This window comes from Lepeophtheirus salmonis, chromosome 8 (genome assembly GCF_016086655.4).
Source record: "Lepeophtheirus salmonis chromosome 8, UVic_Lsal_1.4, whole genome shotgun sequence".
NCBI classification, from domain to species: Eukaryota; Metazoa; Arthropoda; class Copepoda; order Siphonostomatoida; family Caligidae; genus Lepeophtheirus; species Lepeophtheirus salmonis.
The window spans coordinates 9,509,523-9,521,610 of record NC_052138.2 but is presented as its reverse complement, the minus strand read 5'-3'; the positions used below and the strand labels follow the sequence as shown (position 1 = coordinate 9,521,610).

The 12,088-nt window shown below is 36.0% G+C and overlaps 2 protein-coding genes across 6 annotated transcripts; one reads left to right on the top strand and one right to left on the bottom strand.

The window, feature by feature from the left end:
- Positions 1-203: 203 nt before the first annotated feature.
- Positions 204-4,218, top strand: LOC121123142 (uncharacterized). Of its 5 annotated transcripts, none has more exons than XM_071890724.1 (4): positions 204-276; positions 341-876; positions 1,037-3,282; positions 3,332-4,218. In XM_071890724.1, exons 2-4 carry the CDS (start codon positions 447-449, stop codon positions 3,362-3,364), a joined length of 2,709 nt encoding a protein of 902 aa, XP_071746825.1. In that variant the 5' UTR covers positions 204-276; positions 341-446; the 3' UTR covers positions 3,365-4,218. The 5 variants fall into 5 exon arrangements, with proteins under 5 accessions (XP_071746825.1, XP_040574193.1, XP_040574191.1 ...); XM_040718259.2 differs by having other exon boundaries at positions 209-276; positions 3,357-4,218; XM_040718257.2 differs by having other exon boundaries at positions 209-276; positions 1,037-3,290; positions 3,357-4,218.
- Positions 4,210-12,069, bottom strand: LOC121123140 (uncharacterized). The gene is made up of 3 exons (XM_040718256.2): positions 11,336-12,069; positions 7,892-11,275; positions 4,210-7,830 (listed from the first exon to the last, which is right to left on the bottom strand). Exons 1-3 carry the CDS (start codon positions 11,811-11,813, stop codon positions 4,397-4,399), a joined length of 7,296 nt encoding a protein of 2,431 aa, XP_040574190.1. The 5' UTR covers positions 11,814-12,069; the 3' UTR covers positions 4,210-4,396.
- Positions 12,070-12,088: the final 19 nt, after the last annotated feature.

The window sequence follows — 12,088 nt, the reverse complement described above, 5'->3', positions numbered from 1 at the left end:
GTAAAAATTCAGCTGCATTCTTTTTAGGCGTGTGTGTGAAAGTGTCTGCTTTGAAGGGATTAGGGAGGTTACATGGCGTAAACAAATGTATAAAGCATAAAATATTTGATGAAAATTCAGACTTGCTGCTTTGTATGAGAGACAAAATATGCTAGTAATATATGCTATTGCCTATTTGTAATATTAAATGGAACACCGCAATTAAGCGTGTATGTGATGCAGAGAGAGTGTAGAGCGAATCATCTCGCAAGCTGGAACCACCTATGTAGTGTCTATGTAAGTATATTTGGGCGCTCCCTTGTTCATTTAAAAAATAAAGGAATTCTTTATAAAAAAATAGTTACTGTTTGTGTGATGGTGTGCGTGGTCACGCTGACATGTCTTCATTACTAATACATTTTGAGATTGAATCATGATACAACCTTAGTTAGTATATTATATTTAGAATGATGGATAATAGTGATATCAAGATCGATGAAAAGGAGAAAAATGGAGCCACTGAGCTCAGCACAAATGAAATCAATGCACAAATCCGCCGTAGGAAAAAAGAAACTCCAGAGCCACTCTCAGATGAAATTAAAGAAAGACTCTTGGATATGAAAATCCTTCGGTTTAGCAGTGCCTCCAAAAGAGGATCATCTTCGTCATCGTCATCATCATCATCTGACTCTGAGTCAGACACAGATGATGAGGTCAAGTTCATTACATTTGATGATGGAGAGGACGGAAAGTTACCTACGAGTCCCACAGAGTTCAAACCCAATCCCAAAATGAATACATTTGTAGGGTTCTTACGGTTAGCGAATTATGTGGGTGCAGTTTGTGCTGTATTTGGGATTGTACTCTCTGTTTTTTGGCATGATGAATTGAATTACAGTACGACGCGGTTAGCTCTTTTTTTTTTTTTTTCTTCTTCGTGCAGTGAATAAGTATCTTGGTTTATTTTAATCAAATTGTTGATATATATGCCTTTGGAGCTCACTTCAAACAAACAAGCGAATATAACTAACCGCGTCCTACTGTACTATTTTTATAGAGGAAAATGTACCGATTGCGGGAGTACTTTTAGCTGCATCCTGTGTGCAGATCCTTTATCTTGTCATCGTAGCCATTCTGGTGATGATCGATTCCATAGCAACTGTTACATTCCGATGGAAAGAGTACGGGGAACTTTGTCAATCCCAAACGGACGCAACATCAATTGTCTTTTTATTTTGTGAATCTCGATGGGCCTGGAGACTCATTACAGGTTTTATAATCTCTTCTGCCATTAGTTTAAAAGTGTCAAAGTTGGTAGTGCCTCCTTATGACGTTCGATGGTATGTTGGACTCATATTTTGCAATGTGATATCAAGTATTTTGGGTTATATCATTTCAAAGTTTCCTTGGCACGGAGTTGCTTGGCTCTACGATCGTTTCAAGGATGATAATGTTGAGGATAAAGGGGATAAGTGGATTAAACCAGTTAAAGTAAAGGATGAGACGACCAAGAAGAGAGCTATCATCTTAGATGCCGTGTTTAACTGGATCGATCGTATTTTCATTGTTGCTCTCAATATAATCGCTCTTACTCTTTTTCTCTATACCATTGTTTATCGTTCTACGAATACGGCAGATCCAGAGTTTTGGTTTGTCATTGGAGGAACGATTTCTCTGTCATTCTTAACTTTGTTTAGTTTGTCCTACAATGTTATTCTTTGCATTTTAACGAACTTTGACTCTAAGAAAAAAGTACCCTCTGTATGGAAATTTGTCGCTCCCTATGTTTTAACATGCTCTGCCAAATTCCTTATGGATACCAATCTCGAAAGAGAACTTGGATATACTGAAGGGGAATTCATTCTTATACAAAGAAGCTTCGAGGATGCACGAGAGACTACAGCCCTTCTTTGGCCTATTCTCATGGTCCTTGCACTCCTTCTATTCTCAATTGAAATGACAAGGAAGTACTGCCACAAGGACAGGGCTGTCGGATGTTGGAACTTTTTGCTCTTGAATATGAAGGAAGAAGGAATTAATAAGAAGATCATCAGATTCTTTGATACAGCAGGAAGTTTATTTGCATTATCAGGACTCATATTTGGAATAACTTCCCTTTTTGTAGATCAATATGATCTTGTCTTTGATCCAGAAGGGATTGTAAAGGATATTGTAAATGGTTGCAAAATGTTTCAGGTCTCATTTCGCCCGGTCAAAAATATACTCCAGGAAATAATCAAAGTTCTTGATAAAAAGTTTACGTGTTCAGATGTTTACAAAACTCTTGGTGCAGGCTCTGCTGCTGCGCTTTTTGCTTCCTTCTTTCCGGGAGCCTCTTCTGTAGTTACCATGGGCTCAAGATCAGCATACTATGGGGTCAGGGCAGCAAATGCTTTGACAAATCTGAGTAAAAAGTTGAAGAAATCCCTTAATATGATGTGGCAAACCATGAGTATAGTACGAAAATTATCTGTTTTTACAGGGAAGAGTCTTAAAAAATTTGTTTTAGCCAATAACTCTGTCACACTCACAAAACTTTTACCCTTCCTTCCTCCAGTGATCCTTGGTATTTATGTATTATTTGCATGTTTTTGGCCACAAAGAATTTTGTTTTTTACACGATCTCAACGGATTCGAACAATAAAGGGACTTGTTCATACCTGGTTTCTTAGTCTTGGAGCATTGATATTTTCTGTGCTCATAAATACAGCCATTGTTGATGAATTAACTTCCCTTCTCAATAATAATATACCTTTAGCAACAGTAACATTAGAAAGGAAATTAGGCTGGACGCTTTCCATGGTTGCAAGTGGATTAGCAATGGGCTCAGTTGTGTCATACTTTATATCAACGATCATTCTTTATTACCAAACTAAGAAAGATCATGCAAATATTACAAATGAGGAATTGGATTGGAAAAGAGAAGTAGAAAGGCGGGAGTTAGTGGTCGTAAGAACACCATTAGGTGCAAAATATGAGAAAAGAACACAGTTAAAATATAAAAAGGACAGAATCAGTGGATGGAACTGGATTCTTCCCATATTACTTTGTGGAATAGCTTGTGGATTTGGATACTTGGCGAATATTCATCCTAAACTAGAAATGCATCGTGAGCCTAAAGGAGTATTTGGGCGGATACTTGAGAGTGTACTAACAAATTTCAACGACTACGAGCAGAATCTTAAGAGAGTTAAAGGTGACGCCTATGATGAATGTCTTCCATATGCCACCTTTGATGAAGTACTTGCTGAATCAAATATCCTGGTCAATCCTGTCAATAAGTTTTTTAACGAAACTGAAAAGGTACTGAAGTAAGTCGAACCTTGTTATTCATTAAATTATAATCCATTAGTACATTTATTTATTTTATTTTCAAGGCCCCTGAGAGACATTATACGAGATGCCAAAAAACAAATTGTGACTGACATTGAGGATGAGCTTCTAGGGGGGAAAATCCATGATATTTGGCAAACGAATGATCTTAAATATGTTGGATTCCTCTTAATGGCTCCACGTTTGGTTGGACTACTCATTCTTATATTTGGAGGAATCACCTCATGTATTTGGCTTTGTCAAATGAAGGTCTACGAACCATTGGAGCCTATTCGAATCATTCGAGCATATGGCAAAGTCGCTAAATTCAGCATATTATACGTAATTGGTGGTCAACTAGCCCTATTTAATGTTATATCCTCATTCGGAGTTCCTTTTTATCATTTAAACATACGATTCGGTCCAGGATTTGTCTATGACGTTGTTGCAGACTGTATTATGATCTCTGTATACATTGGAATGCAAAATGAGTTTTTCTTCTCCATACCCAGGAAGAAAACGACTGTTACATACACTGTCTCTGGAATATCTCAAACATGTGGTGTAGAAAGAAATACTATTTTATAGGGTGAGCAGTGAGCATCTCTTCTTCCTTTGTGATCTTTTGAAAACGGACAAATAGATTTGTTTTTACTTTACATACACTTCTCATATGAAAAATATGATTGTGATACACTCATGTATTGAGTATATAGATGGATCTCCTCATCATTGATACATAATATGTACAATATATGCATACATATTTCTACGTTCTGTGTTACTGCTCCTTTTGGAGGAATTCCTACAATAAGATAGATATTTCTTATTACTAACTCAGATATTATAGTTTATTTTTTATACTTATTATTATGTTGCCTATTTCAGTTTATACTTTTAACGATATGTCATAAAGCCTTTTCAAAATTTTGAATTTTTATTTCCAGTCATTTTGAGAGAAGATTTTAAAAATTAACATATAAAAATAATAATGATATTTTCACTGGAATTATATACGTCCGTGTCTTGTGTAGTTCCAAATGAAGCTTCAGAGCGAATTTAATAGACAGAAAGAATTTATTTTTAATATCTTCATTAATTTGCTTTAACGACTTTGTTTCTTTTTCTTGCCCTTCTTCTTAAGTTTGAGTTTTTTCCTATCTGCGGATTCCTCATGAATCCACTCCACCACTGTACTCATTTCTCGTATGTTACCAAAGAACTCTCTCATTTCACCTTCCTTAAAGTGTACCAAGGCTGGTAGATCGTCAAAGTCATAGTTTTCTTCAATATCTTTGTCAGAAATCTTCAAAAACTTAATTCCACTTGCCTCCAGATCACCATCTAACTCCTCAAGTTCCTTGAGAATCCTTTGTGCAAACATATCTTCCTCTTCGTAAAATAACACAAAAGCATTAGCCTCGCTCTTGCTTAAAATTTTATTCAGCATAATTTCATTCACTTCCTCTATTTGCCCCGGAATAGAGAGGGTTTTATCTGACGTGAGCCATTTTAGAACAGTCTCTTCTTCAGTTAATTCACCCAAATTATACTTCAAATAGTCTCCATTTCTATATAGTGCCAGGGCTGGAAACCTGGATATCCAATGCTCTTTAGCCTTAGCTGTATCATTTGTGGCAACAAATGCTATCCCATGTTCATCTAAAACATGATCAATGTTTTCCATGTCAGCCAGGATCTTTCTACACTCTTCTTCTTCATCATCACCAACACATGTGCCCATAAATAAAACTGCTACATAGTCTTCTTCTTCAATGAGCTCATTGAGCATTTCGTCAGTGACAAATTCAATAGAGGCAGTGTTTCTTTGTTCAACTAACCATTGGAAGAGAGCTGTAACGTCTTCTTCCAATACATTAGGGTACAAACTTGGAATCTCATTCTCATAGTAAACTATGATTGGAGTGTCTCCATCTGTTCCAAGATCAGTGAAGCTTCTTGCATCGGATATCTTTACGATATTAATGTCATTATCTTTCAGCTCCCCATCTATTTCTTCTAAACTCTTTAGTACAGTATTGTCAAAAACTTGTTTCTCATTATAATACAAGGCTGCAACATATGTATTCCTCTTAAGGAGTGACTCAAGTATGGCCCGATTTGCTTCTATTATGTTCTGTTCACTCAGTAACTTAGTCGTCCAACCCAAAATAGAATCATAATTCTCCAAATCTCCTGGAAAAGCTGATGGAATGCCACTATCAAAATATACAAGTGAAGGAACTAACGTCAAACCATACTCTTCAATCACATTTTCTTTGTCCTCTGCAACCATAATAAATTGAACTCCATCGTTCTCCAAATTATCGTCAACCTTTTCTAGAGCCTTCAGAACTTCATTTTCATCAATTGGTTTAGCCTCTCTTTCGTTGTAAAAGTAGACAAAAACATCATCCTCAGAGTCTATTATATGTTCCAAGAGTTCACCATTTACACTTTCCATTTTACCAGGGATTTGAATGTTATCCGTATCTGACAACCAATTATATAAACTAGCCTTATCTGTAAGATCCCCTGTATACAAAACATGGTCCTCAAGGCCGTTTTTAAAGAAAATCAGACTCGGAAAACTGGTTACGCCAAAGTCTATTTTAGCAGCACGTTTGTCCTTGGATGTGATTAAAGTAATACCAAGGTTTTCTACTTCGTCATTAATGGTCTCAACGCCTTCTACGACCTCTTGTATTTTTTGTTTGCAATTTGGATCTTTACAATGTCCTTGAAAGAGAACAGCCACGTAAGGGAAGTCCAAATCTTCGACAATATCCCTTAAAATGGTGTCAGATACAAGTTGCATTACGTTGTCTTTCTTATGTGTTGAGATCCATGAAAAAATATCCTTAAAATTCGATTTATCTCCATCGAAAAGTCCTGGAATTTTATCCTTGAAATAAACCAAAGTGGGGAATTCCTCAATTCCAAACTCTAAAGCTTTACTTAAATCAAGCACTTTAACCATAGGAACGCATATGCTATCCAGTTCATCGTCCATTTGTTCCATGCCATCCAAAAAATCCCCACTATCCCCATTTACAAATATAACTGCTAAATTGTCCAAATCTTCTTTTAAGTAATCTAGAACTGGTCCATTAACTTCTTCAATCTCTTGTTTCTTCATACTGTTCAACATCCACTCCAACATTTCCTTTGGTTGGGGACTTTTTTCTGTAAGAACGTTAGGGACCTTGTTATTAAAATGGACCAATAAAGGAAGACCACTCAACCCAAATCTTTTTTCGATTCCTTTGTCAGAGCACTTGATTAAATTAAGTCGCTTTTCTTCAAGATCATCATCAATTTTCTCAAGAATATCAATAAATTGTTCATCTTGCAGATTTCCTTCTCTATAAAAGGCAACTAAAACATGAGACTCGGTATTTAATAAATGCTGAAGAAAATCGTTATTCACTTTTTCTATTTTTCCCGGAAGCATCAAGTTCTTTTTATCTGTCATCCAATCAAGGATTGCTATTTTTTCATTCAAATCACCTTCAAAAATCAAAGGCTCCCCGTTCCGGAAAAGAGCGATGGAAGGGAAGCTTCGGATATCATATTGTTTAGCAATATCCCTGTTTTCAGTTGTAACGAGCATGATCCCATGATTTTCTAAAAGTGTGTCTATTTTTTCTAATTCTTCCAAAATCAAGTTACATTGATCTTCATCATTGCCATCGTCACAAGGACCACTGAAAAATACACCTAAATATTCCTCCTCTTTAACCAAAGATTCCAGTATTTGCTCTGTGACTTCCTCAATAGTGTCCGTCATTTTTTGAGTTATGAGCCATTCAAGAAGGATTTCTTCATCCTCAAGAACTCCATCATATAAGGAAGGAACTCTTTTCTCAAAGTAGAGAAGTCCTGGAAGTTCTAGGATCCCATATCTCTTCGCTTCTTCGATATCTTTTAATTTTAGTAAGTCAATTCCATATTTTTCGCAAGAAATCCTTATTTTCTCCATTTCATCAACAACGGTATAGTCCACATTATCATTTGGATCGTAGAACACAATTGCCATATTTTTTTCCTTTTCCACCAAAACGTCCAGCATTGCCTTTGTGATTTCTTTGATTTCATTCTCTTGCAGCTCGGACTTAATCCATTTTATTATACTTTTATCATTCAAAAAATTACCATCATACAACTCTGGAACACCATTCTCGAAGAAAACGAGAGAAGGAACTTCTTCAATTCCGAAAGCCTGTGCAGACCCTGGATCAGATATTTTCACAAAAGTTAAATCCTGTTGGTCTAATTTCTCATCGATATACTCCAATTCTTCAAGAATAGTATGAGCATCGGTGTCATTGCTCTCGTAGAAAAATACAAATGCGTGATCCTCATCCTCTAAGATATTTTCCAACATAGCAGTGTTAACATCATCAATGACACCAATGATTTTGAGAGTTTCTTCATTCGTAAGCCATTTGAAAATTGACTTTTCATTTGATTCATCACCTTCATAGGGAAGGAAATGAGTATTTCTAAAGAATCCGATCCCTGGCAAATCTTGCAAACCTAGAGGAACAATACATAGATTAGAGGGAGAAAAATCCTACACTGAAAATACTAAACGCACCTTTTTCACTTGCCACACGCGTGTCAGAAGTCGTAACCATTAGTATTCCGGTTTCATCTAAGTCATCATCTATTGTCTCTAGCTTTGCCAAAACAGATTCACAATCAGGTCCTTCAGGGGCATTACATGCCCCTGAGAAATACACAGCAACATACTCATGTTCTTCAATCAATTGTTCTAAAATTTCATCCGTCAGTCTCTCAATTATGGAAGTCGTTTTCTGTTTGATAAGCCACTCCAAAACGTCCTGAGGCTTCTCTACATTTACATTCATCATTAAAGATGGAATCTTTTTATGAAAGTAAACAAGCTGTGGCATATCAAGAGATTGGATTCCAAGTTTTTGACATTCATCTGGATCTTTTATTTTGACAAGAGCAATATCATTATCCTGACACTCCTTTCCAATCTCGTGAAGTCCATCGACGGTCGGATCCTCTTCCATATCAAAAAATACAACGACAATATTTTCAAACTTGTCAAGTAATTTTCTAAATAGAATTACCGAAACTTCTAAAATCCGAATTGTAGTACTCTCTTCCTTGATCCAAGTCACAAATGCTTTCTCATCCTCCAATTCTCCTTCGTATATATTGGGGATTCCTTCACGAATATATGCTATATTTGGTGTTCCGATGATCCCATAATCTTCTTCTGCTCCGTCTTCATATATTTTAACGAATGTTATATTTATTGCATCCATTTCAGAGTCGACGAGTTCCAACTTCTCAATAATATCATCGGCATTACGATCATCTTTATCAAAAAATAAAACAGCAAAATTGTCATCATGTTCGTAGATAAACGAAAGCATTTCTTTATTCACGGTCTCGATCTGTCCCGGAAGGTAAAGATTATTGGGATCCAAGAACCATTTATGCAATTCATTTTCCTCTTCTAATTCAATCCCTTCAATCTGCTTGAACACAGTATTTCTGTATAGTCCTATAGTTGGGAAATGTGTTATTCCATGCTCATTATAAGGATACTCTTCATCACTTATTTGAACAAATGTGATTCCCATTGATTGAAGATCATCGTCTATATTTTCTAATCTAGCATACACTTCTTGAACTTTGTCAGAGTTGGTTTGCCCCTTGAAAAGGATAGCTACGTATTCTTTTGTTTCTATCAAATCCTCAAGAATTTTTGGAGTGATTTCCTCAATTATAAATTCAATTTTGAGTTTATCTAGCCAGGCTAAAATATCTCTTACGTTTTCTTCCCCTCTGTAAATACTGGGGATATCGCCAGAGAAGTGCACAAGCGTTGGAGGATCCTCTAATCCCAATTCTTCAGCCAAGTTCGCATCATCAATCATAACAAGCATCAGCTCATCTTCCACAATTTTGTTATAGACTTTGTCTAATTCCTTTATGATAGTCATTTCCTGCTTGTTTTCATCATCTACAAAAAACACACCAATGGACTCCTCTCTCTCAATCATTTGCTCTAAAATAGATTTTGTGACCATTGGAATAAGTTCTTCTCTAATGGACTCTTTCATCCACTCGAATACAGCCTGAGTATCTGTCTCATCTCCTTGAAATGCTATGGGCACACGTCTTTTAAAGTGAATAAGTCGAGGAAGAAATCCAATTCCAAATTCTTTTTCAACATTCTCATCGGAGCACTTAACCAAGAGAGCATTTTCCTTCTCCATTTCTTGATCAAGGGAAGATTCATAGTCTTCGAGGAGGTTCAATGCTCTTTGATGATCTTCTTTGTACAAAAATGCAAAAACACTGGACTGAATCTGAGTGAGATGAATCAGGAGTTTAACACTTACATCTTCAATTTCATTAGGTATGATTATGTTCTCTAGAGTTGTAAAAAACTTAAGTATTGCAATTTCATTTGATATACTTCCTTGATATATTATTTTATTTCTGTTTCTGAAGAAACAAATAGTTGGAAATGTGTTCAGTCGTAGTTTAGAAGAGGCGTACTGCGTGTCGTCAGTATAAACGAAGGCAATTCCTAAGGCATCCAATTCCTCGTCAATTTTCTCTAAATCTTTAAGAGCGTAATCACACTCATCTTCGTTCTTTTCACAATCTGACATGAATAAAACACCAACATACTCTACCTCCTTAATGAGTCCATCCAAGAGAAGTCCGGTTACTTTCTCTATGTGAGAACCACTTCTTTGATTTTCCAACCAACGGAGCATTTCATCAGAAGTTAGGTCTTCGTCATAAACATTTGGTATTTTGTTTTCATAGAAAATAAGAGCTGGAAGTGTATAAATCCCAAAGGACTTGGCCACACTTACATCCCCTACTTTGACCATGAATATGTCCAACTTTTCTGCATCATCATCCGTAGTCTCTATTTCACCTAAAAGATTTGTGTGGCGTCGCTTATTCGGATCATAAAAGATAACAAGAAGATTATCAATCCTCTCAATCACATTCTGAAGTACATTCAAATCCACAGAAGGGATTTCATTCGTTTCATATTGCTCTACAGACCATTTATAAATTTCGCCCTCATCCTTTAGGTTTTCACCATCAAAAGCCACAGGTATTCCATTCTCAAAATATAAAAGTATCGGCATCTGTTCGAAAAATCCAAAGTCTTCAGCAATTCCCTCATCAGAGCACTTTACAAATTCAATATCATTCTTTTCTAACTTATCGTCAATGTTTTCTAGATATTTGATAATTTCTTCTGCTTTTTTTCTGTTCTCAGACGAGTCATCATCATACAAAAAAGCTACAAGATCTGATTCCTCTTCAATTAATTTCATTAACATGGTTCTTCCCACTTCCTCAATCCTTCCCGGTATCTCTAAGGTTTCTTTATCTAGGAGCCAGTTCAACAAATCTCTTTCATTCCCTAATTTTCCCTTGTATAGAAGAAACTCTCCATTACGAAATATTCCAAGAGCTGGAAATTTACGAATTTTCAGAACGTTTCCAGCATACAAAATATCTTCTGTAGTGACTAAAGTAATTCCATACTCATCCAATTCATCATCAATATTCTCCAAATCTCTCAAAACCCTTTCGCATTCCTGATCTGTGGATGCTCTTTCATCGCATGGACCAGTGAAAAACACAGCCAAGTACTCTTGATCTACAATTAGAGCCTTCAATATTTCGTCAGAAACCTCTTCGATTGTATCTGAGCTCCTTTGAAATTCAATCCATTCTGAAAGAGTTTCTAAAGAACGAACTGAGTCTTCGTAGATCGTAGGCAATCCTCTTTCAAAGTAAATTACAGCTGGAAATTCATCAATGCCATATTTATTGGATGCCGCCTTTTCATTTTGAATTTTCACAAGATTGATATCGAATCTCTCAGCTACTCTATAAATATCTACTTCTCCAGGAAATACCTTTGAATCAGACTTTAAAAATAAGGCTAATATAGCATTGCCTAAAAAAACACAATTTTTTTAATGGTCTAAATCTATATAACCAAATGTATTATATTTACCAGTGTCAACAACTTTTTCCAACATATCTGCATCAATAATCTCAACATCCTTATTATCCAGTTCCTCTCGTATCCATTTCATAACATCTCCAGTTTCCTCAAGGGTACCTGGATACTCTTCTGGTATCCCATTTTCAAACATGAACAATGATGGAAGTTGACCTACTTTAAGTCCATAGGCCAAGGCTTCTTCATCATTATCGATCTTTGCCAAAGGGAGAAGAGACCCCAAATTTGATTTCTCCAATTTGGTCAGAGCCCTTGTACTCTTTATATTTTGTTTATCGTAGAAATATATTCCACAGACTTCATTTTCTGCAATGAAACTTTCCAGAGCATTTTCTGACTCATCCAATTCGACAAATTCACTATTCTTTCCTTGTGAAGAGGAACTATTGGGCCTTGATTTCTTGGATTGGAGGGGAAGCGGTCCAAGAAGGAAGAGTAGACAAGTAATAATCCTAAGAGCCCCACTCATTCCTTATTTGAATATAAGTAGAATTGAACTAACTAATTTGGACTGGGAATGTTAAGAAGTAGTTTTTATGATAGTGTATTTAAGTAAAATTAGAAAGCTATTCAGGGCGAGTGCAAATACAAGTATTCTACTTGCAGTTTGAAAGCACTTATTCTTTATCAGCATACATATGTGAATATGTACGTAGGAGTAGGTCAATACGTCCCAAATAGGAAGAAGGTTTTAGTTGTATACAAAATACCCATAAATCTTTTTTGAGTGAGCGATATATTATA